Source organism: Ornithorhynchus anatinus, chromosome 4 (assembly GCF_004115215.2).
Source record: "Ornithorhynchus anatinus isolate Pmale09 chromosome 4, mOrnAna1.pri.v4, whole genome shotgun sequence".
Taxonomy (NCBI): domain Eukaryota; kingdom Metazoa; phylum Chordata; class Mammalia; order Monotremata; family Ornithorhynchidae; genus Ornithorhynchus; species Ornithorhynchus anatinus.
The window spans coordinates 13,323,559-13,340,232 of record NC_041731.1 but is presented as its reverse complement, the minus strand read 5'-3'; the positions used below and the strand labels follow the sequence as shown (position 1 = coordinate 13,340,232).

General features: G+C 41.5%; 1 protein-coding gene across 1 annotated transcript in view; it reads right to left on the bottom strand.

Annotated features, from left to right (window-relative positions):
• Positions 1-16,674, bottom strand: part of CNTNAP2 (contactin associated protein 2) — a 1,271,576-nt gene that overhangs the window by 16,787 nt on the left and 1,238,115 nt on the right. Inside the window, exon 22 of the mRNA XM_029062825.2 lies at positions 8,625-8,855. Coding sequence (XP_028918658.1) covers positions 8,625-8,855 — 231 coding nt within the window. The remainder of the gene's footprint in view (positions 1-8,624; positions 8,856-16,674) is intronic.

Genomic DNA, 16,674 nt, shown 5'->3' with positions numbered 1-16,674 from the left:
AAACTTCTTTCACATCAATTTTCTCCCATATCATCCCCGGGAGCTAGTTTTCGACAGGTGTTATTATATAGGAGGATTCTAAAGCACAGAGAGGTTAAGTGATTTGTCCAAAATCATAGATTCATTTTTTAACATAAATACTTCTTATGTGTCAAGCACTGTACTAAGCACTAGAGTAGATATAAAATAATCAGGTTGGACACAGTCGCTGTCCGACATAGAGATCACAGCCTACGTCAGAAGGATTCCTTCCAATATTCAGGTGCCCATGTCAGAGACAGAATCCTCAAAGTTGGATGAAGCTTATTCTGGTTCAGTAATATAATTTCTTATTTTCAAACTCCCAGCCCACTGCTCCGTCGGCTACCCTAAACTGCCTCTCTGAAGAGTAAAAAGAGAATTCCCTATATCCTGTTCCAAATGGGGATCAAAATATATCCGCATCACATTCTTGGCCGCTTTATGTGGTGATAAGCTTCACCATTATTCCCTTCTTTCAGATTGTGGGTCTGAAAACTCACTTCTCCTTCTTTTCAAAACACAAGACTTCTCTTTCAGTCATTCGGTAAAGGAGCCAACAGGTCACCAAAAGAGACTCTGCATGATGTCAGTGTAAAGACTACTGCTTTGAGTCCACCTCCGAAACAAGAGAAGCCCTGACATTTTAACATAAAAATCTTAGTGTTTCCCACTGGAGGATAAATCCTATTGAACAGTAACTGTGCCTATTGGCTTAAGGTGCCCTCTACCTAGTTTAACTGTAATCAATGGGCTGTTCTTTGTATTTTCTCTGTCTTTATGGTAGAGACAGTTGCAGTGTTCCCTCAGGAGAGCAGAAAAGAAAAATTAAGGCTAAATTGCTGGGAAGGAATATATTAAGACAGAGGTAATGCTAGTTGATTGAGGAGAAAGAAACGGTAATTATAAATCATTAACTAACAGGGGTAGATGAAACACTTGGTTGAAGCCAGAAGAGAACCACAAAAGGAAATATTTAATGACTCATATGGCCCTATTGCGAGGGTTACCACCCCTACTCAGTTAGCTCCTTAATCTATTTTGCTAGTCCTGGCCTCTCACCTCCTCCGCAATCTCACATTTCCTTTCTCCTCCAGGATAGCTCCATATGTCCTGCTGACCCTCCACTCCAAGCTCAGTGCTTCTAAAACCGAGCTCCTCAGCCTCCGTGCCAAACCTTTCCCACCAAACTTTCCAGCACAGTTGAAAATACCACCATCGTCCCTGAGTCCAGAGTTCATAACCTCAGTATTTTGCTGGACTCTTCTAAGCCTCTCGATTCTTACCTTTAGTCTGTTCCAAAATCTCAGTGGCCTTTTCTCCACAACTTTTTCCGGAAATGCCCCTCCCTCTCATCCAAATAGTCACCAACCTGGTCCAAGTCCTTTCACATCCTGCCTATTCTACTGTACCAGCTCTCAGGAGCTAACCTCTCTCCTCTCCGTTCGGCAGCTCTCATTATTTTTCCCAATCATCTTTCTGCACCCATTCCTCAAAAGCCTTCCATTCTCCTCCTCATCAGGCAGAAACTCCTTACCAGTGACTTTAGGTACTCAAACTGCTCTTTCCCTCTTACATATCCCTCTCTTCTCCTCTTCACTATATCTTTTTCTGAACTCTCCTGTTTGGAACTAAATGCTCAACAAATAGCACTGATCTTTGAATCTGCCAAGCCAGAGCTGTTTCCACCTTCAAAGTCCTTCTGAAAACATATTAAATTTACAAATTTAATTGAAATTAAATTAAATTAATTAAATTTACATTACTCGGCATACAGTAGGCACTTAATAAATACTACTACTACTAATAATGTTGGTATTTGTTAAGCGCTTACTATGTGCAGAGCACTGTTCCAAGCGCTGGGGTAGATCCAGGGTAATCAGGTTGTCCCTCGTGAGGCTCACAGTTAATCCCCATTTTACAGATGAGGTAACTGATGCACAGAGAAGTGAAGTGACTTGCCCACAGTCACACAGCTGACAAGTGGCAGAGCTGGGAGTCGAACTCCTGACCTCTGACTCCGAAGCCCAGGCTCTTTCCTCTGAGCCACACTGCTACTGATTGATCAATACTTTGATAAAAGTGTTTTGTTTGTATTCTCTCAAGCACTTCATTACAGTGCTCTGCACACAGTAAATACCACACTCAATAAATACCACCAATGATGCTATCTGGACTACGTGTAATCAGAGGATTTGACATTGTAAGCTTTTCAGTGTAGTGGCTAGGGCCTGGGAGTCAGAAGGCCACAAGTTCTAATCCTGGGTCTGCCACTTGTCTTCTGTGTGGCCTTGGGCAAGTCACTTCCCTTCTCTGAGCCTCTATTCCCTCAACTGTAAAAGGGGGATTAAGCCAGTGAGCCCCATGAGGGATAGGCACTGTGTCCAACCTGATTTGCTTGGATCTACTCCAGTGCTTAGTACAGTGTCTGGCCTATAGTAAGTGCTTAACAAATGCCACAATTATTATTTTGCTAATGCCATTATTTTCCCTCTAATACACTCATATAAATTCTAAAGACTGTGAGGGCCTTAAAAAAGAGAGGTAGAAGGTTGTGGTTGAGGAGACTAGGACCTGAGTTTACAAATAACAACAATCCTTGGAAGATCAGAAATCATAATTACTTGCCTCAAATAATACAGAATGTTTGAGGAGCGAAAGAAATGGGCTAGCCCTAAAGTTAAAAGAGCTGGACATTCAAACTCCCACAAAATATGATTTTAAAGAAAGAACATATATTGAATTGAAGCGGTCAATGGTATGAGAGAATTTAATACATTTTTCTGGAATTACTAAAACTGGAGGAAATGAAATTCATATTCTTTCAAGTTGTAATAATCATTTTTGGGACATTATGTGAGGTAAAATAATGACTAAAATGTTGTTTCAGCCATTAATATGAGGCAATAAAATATGATTTTTGTGATAAAACAGTCGATATTATACAGGGATAAATGGCGATATTAAGTATGAAACAGAGGGATTATGTTCATTCTTCTCCCTAAAACCTTAATTATGCTGCACTTAGAAATATCTACTGCTCTAATCACTGAGGAGAATGCAAAGTTCGGATGGACTAATGAGATTAAATAGAATTGGAGAGGCAAAGGGAATTTGGGATATATCCTACAATAAAGATGGCAAAAGGGCATCTGTTGATAAATGTGATGCAATTATAAAACTGGTGTAATTGCTTTCAGATGGTAACAAGATAGAAATACTTTGTAACATTAAGGAAATTAAGATACTAAAAGATTTTTCAAAATACTTGTGAATATACCTAATGCTCATCAAATGAATACATAAAATATTCTACAAACAACATGTGACAGTGGGGGAAACCAGGTCAAGTAACTCACTCTCAAGTCGTAATAATGAGGCAGTGATGGAGGCAGAGATTCTAACTCTAAAATACCTTCTCCTCATGCTCTAGGCCACAAATAATGGGATAGTTTGAAAGGTTTTCCAAAGGCTCTGAGGAAAAACATTTTGAGGAAGAAAACTAGACAAAGCCCTTAAATGACAACTAAGGGCAAATATTCAATTTCTCAAATATGTCTACTGTATTTCTCTATGACAACATTGATTAAAATTATCCTAGCCTTCAGTATTCACAGACTGTGGCCATTGCCAACCTGGGAGAATACAGGTCATTTCCTGGACCCATTCAATAATTCTCCACGAGGCTTAATGGCAGACTATTTGACAAAATGGAGTCTGCAGAGCCAAAGGGGATTCCTGAACTAGTATTTATCTCTGAAGCCAGATCTGTGCTCTGCTTAAAACAAGTTCACCAGAGGTAGGGTGCAAGAATAGCCATTAAAATATACTAACTCTTTCCAAAGTATATGGAGAAGCAAGAGGGTTTGAGTCCCCTGGAATTCCCTTAATGATAATCATAGTAATAATAATATTAATGATAAAAATAGTTTTTGTTAAGCACTTACTATGTGCCTAGCAGTGTACTAAGCACTGGCATTTGCCCCACATAGGATTCATATTCTAAGTAGCAGGAGAAGAGGTATTGAATTCCCATTTTCCAGATAAGGAAATTAAGGCACAGAGAAGTTAAGTGACTTGCCTTAAGTCAGACAGCAGGCAAGTGGCAGAGCCCAGATCAGAACCCAGGTTCCAACTCCCCTGGCAGTGCTGGCTCCTTCTTTCTAGGCAAGCACTCTGCATCTGCTCTAATTTAAATCCACTCACAGGTGCTCTTCTGAATCACTTCCAGGGTGGGCTAAGTTCAGTGGTGGGAATGTTTTTCTTTAAGGGACCAGTTACCATAAGGCTTATTTGAGTCTTGACAGAGCTACTGTGATTTAAAGAAAATGGAACAAAATGAGAAAATAATAAAACCTGTGGTTCAGAGGTAACACTTTAAAACAACTGAGTGTGAGAAAATGATCATCCTTAAAAATCCACATAAAGAGCAAAAGTGGTTTTTCAGATGTTTCTTATGCTTCAAATATTCAAGGCTTCTAATTTCGTATAACGCATTTCTCGCATACACTGAATTAGAGTGCCTGATATTGCTAACTGAGGAAATTGCCTTATACATACTGGACACAATTTTCATACTCAGGCATCTGGGTTTTTCTCCCATGTAGATCAAAATGTAATGTTTAGTTAGATATAATCTATGCCATGCTTTCTTGGAGGTGTTGGGGAAAAGAATAAGAGGAAAGAAAAGGTGCAAAACCCATTGTGTTTCTTCTATGAACTAGACTCTAAACCCAGGAAGGACAGAGATTGGCCCTCATCTGATTAACTTGTATCTACTCCAGTACTTAGTACAGTGCTCAACATATAGCAAGTGCTTAAAAAATACCACAATTAGGTCAGGTTTCAAAGTAGGAGGAATTCCAAATTAGAGGAGGAATTAACTAAATTTGAAACCAGAAAAACCCACTCCACCAAGCCAGTGAAGCAGTTCTCAACTATTTCTGCCCTCTTTCATTGAGGTATATTACCTACCCTATCACTCTTTTTCCCATAACACCCCACTGGATTCAGACACCTCAGTGACTATTACTTCATCCTTTATTTCTGAGGTTTTCCTTTCTTCCATTTCATTCTGATTGGAGTAATATCCCTATTTCCTGTTTTCTTGGCAGTATTTTTCTCTTTCTTTAGTTTTTTCGTCTTTCTGTCCTCCTTGTCAACTACTGTTTTATTTTTGCCTTTTTTAGGGTTCTCTGTTTCCTCCTTGTTTTTTCTTCTTTCTGATCTGATGGGATTGCTTTCCCTTTATTTCATATTCTGATCCCTATTTTCTCTCTTTTTTATTTATTCTTGGAGGCTCAGCCCTCCTCAAATCCAGCTTGCCTGCTGTGAAGCTATTGATATCTGTGGCATACCTTTGGAAATCAGAAATTCCACTGTAGAATATCCAATTAATATATATATGAAATCTATTTTAATATATATGATAAAGACCTTGGAAAACCTTTCAAATTTGGGTGTTGAGGGAAGCAATTTTGTTCATCTTACACACTGCCGCTGGAGCCTCCTCCCCCTCCCATCCTTTAACTGTTGGAGTTCCTCAAGGGTCAGTTCTTGGCCCTCTTCTGTTCTCCATTTACACTCACTCCCTCGGTGAACTCATCCGCTCTCACGGCTTTGACTACCATCTCTACGCAGATGACACGCAGATCTACATCTCCGCCCCTGTCCTCTCCCCCTCCCTTCAGGCTCGCGTCTCCTCCTGCCTCCGGGACGTCTCCACCTGGATGTTGGCCCGCCACCTAAAACTCAACATGAGCGAGACTGAGCTCCTCATCTTCCCTCCCAAGCCCGGTCCGCTCCCAGACTTCTCCATCACCGTGGATGGCACGACCATCCTTCCCGTCCCGCAGGCCCGCGATCTCGGTGTCATCCTTGACTCGTCCCTCTCGTTCACCCCACACATCCTATCCGTTACCAAGACCTGCCGGTTTCACCTCTACAATATCGCCAAGATCCGCCCTTTCCTCTCCACCCAAACGGCTACCTTACTATTACGGGCTCTCGTTATATCCCGGCTAGACTACTGTGTCAGCCTTCTCTCTGACCTCCCTTCCTCCTCTCTCGCCCCGCTCCGGTCTATTCTTCACTCCGCTGCCCGGCTCATCTTCCTGCAGAAACGATCTGGGCATGTCACTCCCCTTCTTAAACAACTCCAGTGGTTGCCTATCGACCTCCGCTCCAAACAAAAACTCCTCACTCTAGGCTTCGAGGCTCTCCATCACCTTGCCCCTTCCTACCTCTCCTCCCTTCTCTCTTTCTACCGCCCACCCCGCACGCTCCGCTCCTCCGCCGCCCACCTCCTCGCCGTCCCTCGGTCTCGCCTATCCCGCCGTCGACCCCTGGGTCATGTCCTCCCGCGGTCCTGGAACGCCCTCCCTCCTCACCTCCGCCAAACTGATTCTCTTTCCCTCTTCAAAACCTTACTTAAAAATCACCTCCTCCATGAGGCCTTCCCAGACTGAGCTCCTCTTCCCCCTCTACTCCCTCTGCCATCCCCCCTTTACCTCTCCACAGCTAAAGCCTCATTTTCCCCTTTTCCCTCTGCTCCTCCACCTCTCCCTTCCCATCCCCACAGCACTGTACCCGTCCGCTCAACTGTATATATTTTCGTTACCCTATTTATTTTGTTAATGAATTGTACATCGCCTTGATTCTATTTAGTTGCCATCGGTTTTTACGAGATGTTCTTCCCCTTGACGCTGTTTAGTGCCATTGTTCTTGTCTGTCCGTCTCCCCCGATTAGACTGTAAGCCCGTCAAACGGCAGGGACTGTCTCTATCTGTTGCCGACTTGTTCATCCCAAGCGCTTAGTACAGTGCTCTGCACATAGTAAGCGCTCAATAAATACTATTGAATGAATGAATGAATCTTATACCTAAATTTGAAGTGTACTTAGTCTGTAGCCTGATTAAGGGGCTTATGCATACATCATCTTGTTCATTTCCAGACTTACCAATGCAATGAGGCCTACCTGGCTCACAACTTGACAATGATTTTTCTTTATTAAGAAGTGACATTGAACTGTAAATTTTCTTCCCAAATTTCAATCCAAGTGTACAAGCCACCATCTGCATATAACTCTAGACACAGAAGATAATAAAAATTGAACTATACTGGCCCAAAGCAGAGCCTTTACCCTGGAAATCAATGGGTTTTCCTTTAAGATCCTTCCAAAATGAGTTGCCAGGCAGCTGTCTCATGGCATAGGTTTGATGACAATAATAATTGCAGTATTTGCTAAGAGCTTACTATATGCCAAGCACTGTACTATGCTGGAGCAGATTCAATATAAGCAGAACCGAGTCCTTGTCCCACATAGGGATCCCAACTGAAGAAGGAGAAGAGGTATCTTATTCCCGTTTTTACTAATAAGGAAACTGCTGTGAAGTGAAGAGACCCACACGAAGTCACAATGTAGGCAAATGGTGGAGCCTGACTTAGATCATCAGACTCCCAGGCCTTTGCTCTTTCCACTGTGCAACAGTGCTCTACTGGAATAGCACTTTGACTATATCCCACTAGCCCGTCACCATCAGAGGCTGTACCTGTACCATTCAAAAAGCCACTTTTCTGGTGTTTAATTCTGATCCAAAGCCATTCTTACTTGCCTACTGATGACACTTTGCACTCATTTTCTCAGCAGACTTCATGTGAGGAAATCTTTCCCTAGTTTGAAACTAATCAATGAGTCAAAGCGAGTCTAGTGGGTACACTGATGTTTCCAAAGCAAAAAGGATTCTTCGAGGCCTACTGGCACTCCCATCAGGCTATAGGCATCTTAGCCTGAAGGAGGGAAGAAAATCCATACTTTGGCTTTTGGGAAAAAAGGGCAGAATCACCTCCTTTTCAATCAAATGAGATTCTATACTTCAGACCCAAATCTTTGCCTGGGGACAGGCTTTGCATTTCAGTTAATGGGGATGGGAGTTTGCCCCTAAATTGCAGCATGAAATGATGAAATGAAGGGGAAATCATAGAGGGACTCAATTCACCCAACAATAAGAATCATAACGAAGATGATGATGGTATTTGTTAAGTGATTACTATATGTCCAGCACTGTTCTAAGCACTGAGGTAGATCCAAGATCATCAGGTTGGATGCAGTCCCTGCCCTACAGAGGGTTCACGGTCTTAATCCCATTTTACAGATGAGGTAACTGAGGCCCAGAGAAATGACTTGCCAAAGGTCACAGCAAATAGCAGAGCCAGGATTAGAACCCACGTCCTTCTGACTCCCAGGCCCGGGCTCTTATCCACTAGGCCATGTTGCTTCCTAAACAACACATCTGTCTTCTGTGTGTGACCTTGGGCAAATCACTTCACTTCTCTGTGCCTCAGTTACTTCATCTGTGAAATGAAGATTGAGACCATGAGCCCCATGTGCAACAGGGACTATGTTCAACCCAATTGGTTTGTATCTACCCCAGCATTCAGTACAGTACCTGTGCATAAGAAGCGCTTAACAAATACTATAATTATAGTTATTTACTGTTATTATTATTAACGGGGGTGCAAATAACATCAGAAGCTCTATTCATGTGGGGTTGTCTCACCAAAATATTGGCTTTCCTAAAGGGCTGGTATGGCGGGGGGAGGCTCACCTGAGTCTAAATGCCAGGGGTCGGTGGCGGCAGACATGGGTGGTATGGTCAGTGGAGAGGCTCCGCAGTTGGACTCCACCAGCTCCCCTTGAATGTGGACTTGTGACGAGGTGTTTGTGGGCCTCAAGGCTGCCTTGAGCGGGGCGATCTGGTTGAACTGCACTCTGGAAAGGCAGCCGGTGAATCCCGGTGTGTTGTATTTATGAATCTCTTGGTCGATTTTCCCCGTCTCTAAAAAAAAAACAACAAAAAAAAACGAGAGAGAAAATGAAATATCAGCCCAACTGATTTCATAAATACATTATGTTCTCATGTTTGATGCGTAACTGCAAATCACATTTTCAGGCCTCTGTGGTTTACTCGCAGTGGATGGTGTTAGTGCTCGCACGTCTTTGAGAGGCTTCTTTATTATTTCAAATCAGTGCTTAAAAAATGATTTTTCAAATAAGCAATAACAAAGAACTTCAGAGCATTCCCTGATTTATGGTTCTCTTTCTAGGCCTGAAACCATTTCAGAAACCCCTCTGATTTCCTCCCATTTACTTTTTCTCCCTCTTCCTTATGATGCTCTCCCAACTCCTATGGCATAGACATGATTCTCTGTCCTGTAAAGGCCTCTTTTGCCTCCTTTCCTTCTCACAGATTCTTGGGTTTTGAAATAACCAGTAGGCACCTGACCTTCTAAGAAGTTACTCAGCCAACAGTGCATACTGAATGGTTGATAGACAAACCTCTTCAATCAAAACAACTAAAATATAATAATAATATTGGTATCTGTAAAACACTTACTATGTGCCAGGCATTGTACTAAGTGCTGGGGTGGATATGCTGGGGTGGATACAAGCAATTTGGGTTGGACACAATCCCTGTGCCAGGTGGAGCTCTCGGTCTTAATCCCCATTTTACAGAGGAGGTAACTGAGGCACAGAGAAGTGAAGTGACTTGCCCAAGGCCATGTGGCAGACAAGTGGCAGAGCTAGGATTAGAACCCATAACCTTTGGACTCCCAGGCCCTTGCTTTATCCACTGTGAATGTTACTTCCCTGGAAATGCTTAAGGACTCCAAAACCAAAAAAACTAACCTAAAAAAAACCTGTCACTGTTGAAAAGTCATGGCACACATAACAGAAAGTCTCATTTAAACTTAAAGTATAGTTTTAAGAAAATTTGGGTAATGGATAATATGATTTTAATTGCTTTAGCTTTGATTATTTGTTAAGGAATCTGTGCAAAGCAAAGTAGAGATTTACCCAGAGAGATGAGGACATAACCCTGCCCTCAAGGAGTTTACAATCTACTCAGGGAGGCAAGGAAAATACAAATATACAAATATTCAAGTGGCAGGAGGAAAAACATAACAGAATCCAAAGAACCATTATAAAGAAAGAAAAGTATGGTAACCGATGAAGCAATTCATGGGTTGTAGTGGGAAGCTCAGGAAATTGGATTTACCAGAGTCAGGTGGAAAAATCTGGACCACTTTCAAGGACGATGCTGGGTTTTAAGGCAGAATGAACACAAAATGGCAGAAATGTTGGGGGAAGAAAACGGGACAGATTACAAGGGAAGATGAAAGAATATTCCAGATAGCGCACGTGGCAAAAGAGATGGAAGGGATAGATACAGAAATATGATGATTGGCTTGCATGGCAGAAGCACAGAGTACAGGAGAGGGGAACAGGAAAGATAGATGGATTGACAATGAAAAACAGACTCTTCAAAGGTTTACTGAAGGCTGGACTAAGGCTTTGCAAACATCAGTCCAAATCACCAACAGTCCTTCCTCTGCCTATATATTTTATGCTTGTTGGGAATAAATACCCGGAGGTCACGAGAAGCACCTAGCATTTTGGATACAGAGAAAGCAATTACCTTGGTGAATATGAATTTAATGCTAGTAAATATTAGTCTTTGAAATCATATCAGGCTCATTCTCAGCTCATACATTAAAAATTCCATTTTGCCCGAAAAGTTGCCTTTTCAAAGATATCATGGGGAATGCATAATTTCTTTGAGGCTATGTTCTAAAGAAAGCAAATCTACTTTGCAACCACTTCTTAATTTTAAAGCTGATTGCAATTAGCATGCTAATGCACTCTATTCACATTAATTCAGTACTCCAGAATTCAAGTACAATACAGATACAGGACCAGGTAAAAGAATCTGAAAATGTACTGCCAATGGCAACATTTTTCCTTTTGTTTAGTGTATATCTCCTTTCACTACTTTTTCCTACTGAGGTGTTGACAGCTGCTGACAGGCATGACTTTTTTTGGGAAATGAAAACAAAAAGAGACATTTCAACACAACTTGGAAAAAAAAATCCAACCCTTCCACACAGTAATTCCTCACATACACACACAGAGTCTCCTTCCACACACGGTCTTACAGTAATAGAAGAACATTTCTTCAGTGCTCATTTAAACCCTCTGAGAAGATGACAGACTATTTAAACTTACTTGCAATAGGATATTAGGCTACTGTACTTCGCCTTCTAATTCTATGCCACCACATTGTCAATATTACTTTTGCATGGTAATCTTTCATATGGAAAAACAGATTCTGATGTGTTTGCACTTCGGGGCAGGACTAGTTGGATATTTCCCATGATTCCTCTGGTTGAAATAGGACTTTAGGGTCTTTCAAGAGAAAAAAAAATTCTGTAGTTTTACTGCCTGGGTTCTCTCTTCCCTGTCAGGGAAGTGTCATGTTTAATGTTGAAAAATAACAATATAACAGAAGAAAAGAATGAAAGGCAGGGGCTAAAACCTCATCTTCTTAACCAAAAGGCTGGCTTCCAACCGAGGTAATTCATAATAATACTAATGGTATTTGTTAAGTGCTTTCTATGTGCCAAGCACTGTTCTAAGCACTGGGGTAGAAACAAGTTAATTAATCTATCTCTGAAATAACTTTGTCTCAACTCCATTAGGAAGGCTACAGTGAATAAAGGCATTATGGGTCCTTAGTATTGAATGGAGAAAAAATCTTCCTGGAATTCATATTTATATTGTCTATGTTTTAGAACTAGCTCAAATAGAAAGGAAAGAGCCCCCTCCAGACTGTAAGCTCATTGCGGGCAGGGAACGTGTCTGTTTATTGCTACACTGTACTCTCCCAATCACTTAGTATAGTGCTCTGCATACAGTAAGTGCTCAATAAATACAATTGAATAAGTGAATGAGTAGAAAACAAAATGGTCAGCAAGAACCTATCCATCCTTACAGATGTGGTGGAAAAGACCTAGAGCTTGGAAAGATAGGGCTTTCCTCTGCTGATACATTTGTGTCTCGTAACATCTTTTGCTGTTTTTCAATCTATCTCTTGGTCTCCCAAGTTTTTGAAGACTCCGTTGCCTATCAGTAACCCTCCGATCTAAATCTGCTTGACTCAAAAACAGGGCTAAATCCATACATCACCATCATGATCAACATCACCATCATCATCACATGTGCTTACTTTCATTAGTTCAACCATATTTATTGAGTGTTTTCTATGTGCAGAACACTGTACTAAGCACTTGACAGAGTACAGTATAAAAATAAACACACACATTCTCTGCCCACAGCAAGCTTTCAGAACACCTACTGTATCCGTCTCTATGTCAAGCCAGGAGAAACCAATTTCTCGGCCCCCTAATTGCCCAAACATATTAAACACAAAGGGGAACCTAATAATAATAATAATAATGGTATATATTAAGTGCTTACTATGTGTCAGCCACTGTTCTAAGCGCTGGGGTAGATACAAGCTAATCAGGTTGGACAGAGTCCATGTCCCACATGGGGCTTACCTTCTTAATCCCCATTTTACAGATGAGGTAATTGAGGCACAGAGAAGTGACGTGACTTGCCCAAGGTCACAGAGCAGACAGGTGGCAGAGTTGGAATCAGAACCAAAGTGCTTCTGACTCCCAGGCATGTGCTCTATCCACTAGGCCAGGTTTGGGGGAAGAGGAAGACAGGGAAGTAGACTGTATGTTCCTTTTGGGGCCACTCAGGGAGATTTACTACTGCACTTTCCATTTTCTTTTCTGTCTACCAAGCAGCAGTTGGAGAAGCAGTGTGACCTATTGGATAGAGCACAGGCCTGGGAGTCACAAAGACCTCAGTTCTAATCCCAGCTCCACCACTTGTCTTCTGTGTGACTTCGGGCAAGTCATTTAACTTCCCTTTGCCTCCATTACTTCACCTGTAAAATGGGGATTAAGGCTGTGAGTCCCATGTGGGATACTACAGTGCTTGGCACATAGTAAGCACTTATAAAATTCCTTAAAAAACCCCCAAAAACAAGCCTATGGGAAAAGAATTGCTGGGAGGAAATGGGAGGCTCTAGAGATCACTTGGAATAAAGACAGGGAGGAAGAAGGGAGGATGGGACAGTGGAAGGGGAAAACAGGATTGGGGTACTGGAGAGAGAAAGAGATGGGAGGAAGAAAGCAAAGGAGAAAAGAGGGGAAAACACATAAGGCTGAGAAGGCAGAAAAGCAAAGGGGGCTAGAAAAGTAGAGAGACTGGAGAGTGGGGAGAGTTGCACAACTGAAAAGGCCCGGAAGACAGGCAGAGTCAGCATAAGTAGGCCAAGGGCAAGAGTGACAGGTATATGGGAGAAGGCTGCCAAAGTAAAAAAAAAAAATGGAAGCAAGACAAGGGATTATGGAGGGCAGCAAGATGAAGGGAAACATAGGAAGGGGGAGAAAAAAGGGAGACTAGAAGGGAAATGAGACACCAGGAAGGGGGAAGAGAGAAGGACAGTAGGCTGTTCTTTCAGAGGATGAATAACTAAAATATGCAGCACTAAATTGCAGCCAAATAGATAACAGACTCAAGAGATAAATATATTTCCCATGTATCACATTTTTTCTGTCTCTTGACCTATGCACCAGTGAAATTTTACTGTTTTTAATCTGATTGAAACTAAGCCTTAGCCTATGACTTTTCACTTACAATTTTTGACACAGGTTCTTTATATTATATAATATAATATATTATATTATAATATATTATTATATATTATGAGAAGCAGCGTGGCTCAGTGGAAAGAGCACGGGCTTTGGAGTCAGGGCTCATGAGTTCGAATCCCAGCTCTGCCACTTGTCAGCTGTGTGACTGTGGGCAAGTCACTTAACTTCTCTGTGCCTCAGTTCCCTCATCTGTAAAATGGGGATGAAGACTGTGAGCCCCACGTGGGACAACCTGATTCCCCTATGTCTACCCCAGCGCTTAGAACAGTGCTCGGCACATAGTAAGCGCTTAACAAATACCAACATTATTATTATTATTATTATTATTCTGATGTCCTGGGGTTTTGGTGGATAGGTACTAAGCCACTGAAAGCAGGCTGATTTTTTCCTCATTAGGACTTCATCTATAACAATGAAACTTCAAAATCTACAAAGGTGAACACTTAAAAAATCAATTTTAAATTATTCAAAGGATTTTGGATTTGTTTTCTAGAGAAGCAAACACCGTACTAGGGATGGGCACATAGCCTTAGATCTGCTCTTGTTTCTGCACAAGAGAAAGTGAATTTGGGAGGCTTTGAAATGCACCATCTCTGTCCAAAGCAGAACTCCGAATATAGCAAATTAGCAGTAATGGAAAAATTGCACTAGTGACTGTGTTTTGGCTCAACTTGATTAGGAATAAGCAATGCAAGATTCTGGCCATCCTTCTTCATATTCACGGTCTCTGCTTTTCCTCTGCTGTCATTCATTATTCTGAACAGTTGGGGTGTCTTTAACAAAATGGTTCATAAACCTGCAGGGCTCCATCAATAACTAATGTACGAATCACTGAGTTTGGGTTCCTTTATTTTCTTGTCTTAGAAATGGAGGAATGAGAAAATCTCATCTTATTTTATATCATTCAGATTCCCCCCAAGCTACTTTTCCAAATCAAAGCACCACGATGGTATGTGTCGTGTAGTTTATCATTTGTCAGTAAACACCCTTATTTCTGCTGGGAAAGCATACACTAGTTTCTCACTCTTGAACTTCACTCATCCATCCCTTCTTGGGTTTTAATTTCAGGCTTTGTTAGGAGAGAAAATGGAGTATAACCTAAACAATAAAAATCACAAAGCAGATTGAAATACAGTACACCTGAGTTTTTTTGAGCCCATGCCTTCAACTATTTATTCATTCAATCGTATTTATTGAGTGCTTACTGTGTGCACAGCACTGTACTAAGCGCTTGGAAAGTACAATTTGGCAACTGATAGAGACAATCCCTACTCAACAATGGGCTCACAGTCTAGAAGGGGGAGACAGATAACAAAACAAGTAGACAGGCTGTGGGATAGCATAGAGAAGCAGCGTGGCTCAATGGAAAGAGCACGGGCTTTAGAGTCAGAGGTCATGAGTTCGAATCCCAGCTCTGCCACTTGTCAGCTGTGTGACTGTGGGCAAGTCACTTAATTTCTCTGTGCCTCAGTTACCTCATCTGTAAAATGGGGATAAAGACTGTGAGCCCCACAAGGGACAACCTGATTCCCCTGTGTCTACCCCAGTGCTTAGAACAGTGCTCTGCATATAGTAAGCGATTAACAAATACCAACATTATTATTATATGATAGTGAAGGAAATTAACTAGCAGCAGGTTGCTCTGAGATACTGCTCCTTCTTCCTTCTGGAGTTTCTTCCCAGTCAAGAGCAACACCTTGCTTAGGGAAAGACTTGTAATTCAAGAGAATAAGCATGGCCCAAGTGAAAATTGCCCAGGCCTGGGAGTCAAAAGACATGGGTTCTAATCCAGGCTCCACCACTTTCCCGCTGTGTGATCTTGGGCAAGTCACTTAACTTCTCTGCACCTCAGTTCCCTCCTCTGCAAAATGGGGATTCAATACCCATTCTCCCTCCTACTTAGACTGTTAGCCCCATGTGGAACCTATTTATCTTCTCTCTACCTCAGTGCTCAGTACAGTTCTTGGTGCATAGTAAGTGCTTAATGAATAATTCAATTATTATTAGTTTTATCATTCCTTTGATCATTGTTATCATTACTATTCAAGAAACTACAGTTAAACCAACCTTGGAAAGAGTCATTTATTTACCTTCTGGGCCAAAGAATTAAAAATTAGTTTGGGGCATGTAGAAGAAAATGCGGACTGTGAGAAAAGAGGAAACAAAGTTTGTAGAGCTGGTCAATTGGCATTTATTTACTTTTGAAGGTGAGCTAAGCCATACATCTGTAAAATGCAATAAGAACTCCCTTTTTTCTTTCACAAATTTCTTGGGCAATTAGAACTGCTTACCAAATTAAGAATCTAAATGAATATTTGGGGAGGTGTTACTAAAAATTGACTGAGTGGCTCCCTGGATTTGCCTCTACTAGAAAGAATATAAATTAAAATTTGGATCACGGGAATTAGAAATCTGGAGTACTATACAGAAGGCAGAACATGAAGGGAAGCAGAGTCTGAAATGTGATATATTTCTTTATATTCATTATATTCCAAGTCTTGGATCTGCAACCACTTTGGATGCTTAACTAATGAAGTATGACATAACTGCTATAGTATTACAAGGTACAGTCATAGTAATAACAAATGATCTGGCTATTTTAGTGCCTGTCACCACAGGACCTGTGCTAGTGTGAGATGAATCCTTAACCTCTTCAAATCAGCAAAGAAATCCTATAAATAACGTAAGTCTCAAAAGAAACAATATCATTATACTGAAATGTGCAAATCTGCCCAATATATTGAATCCCAGTTCCTCTGGCACAAGATTCCTTGGGCAGAATCAGGGACCGTTAGATGTGGAAGAAAAACCCCCGGGTTAACTTTGGCAGTACCATTTAGTTCAGGATGCTGTTCATTAACTGCTTACTATCTAAACAATCAATCAATGATTTTCGAGTGCTTACTCTGTGAAGGGCACTGTACTAAGCACTTGGGAAAGTACAGTACAACAGAGTTGGGAGATACATTCCCTGTCCCTGAGAAGATTACAATCTAGAGGGGAGATGTGGCTAGGAGCCAAGCACTGCACTAAATGCGTGTCCAGACTGGAGAGGCTGGTCCAGCGATGTGACTGAACTTTGCAAAC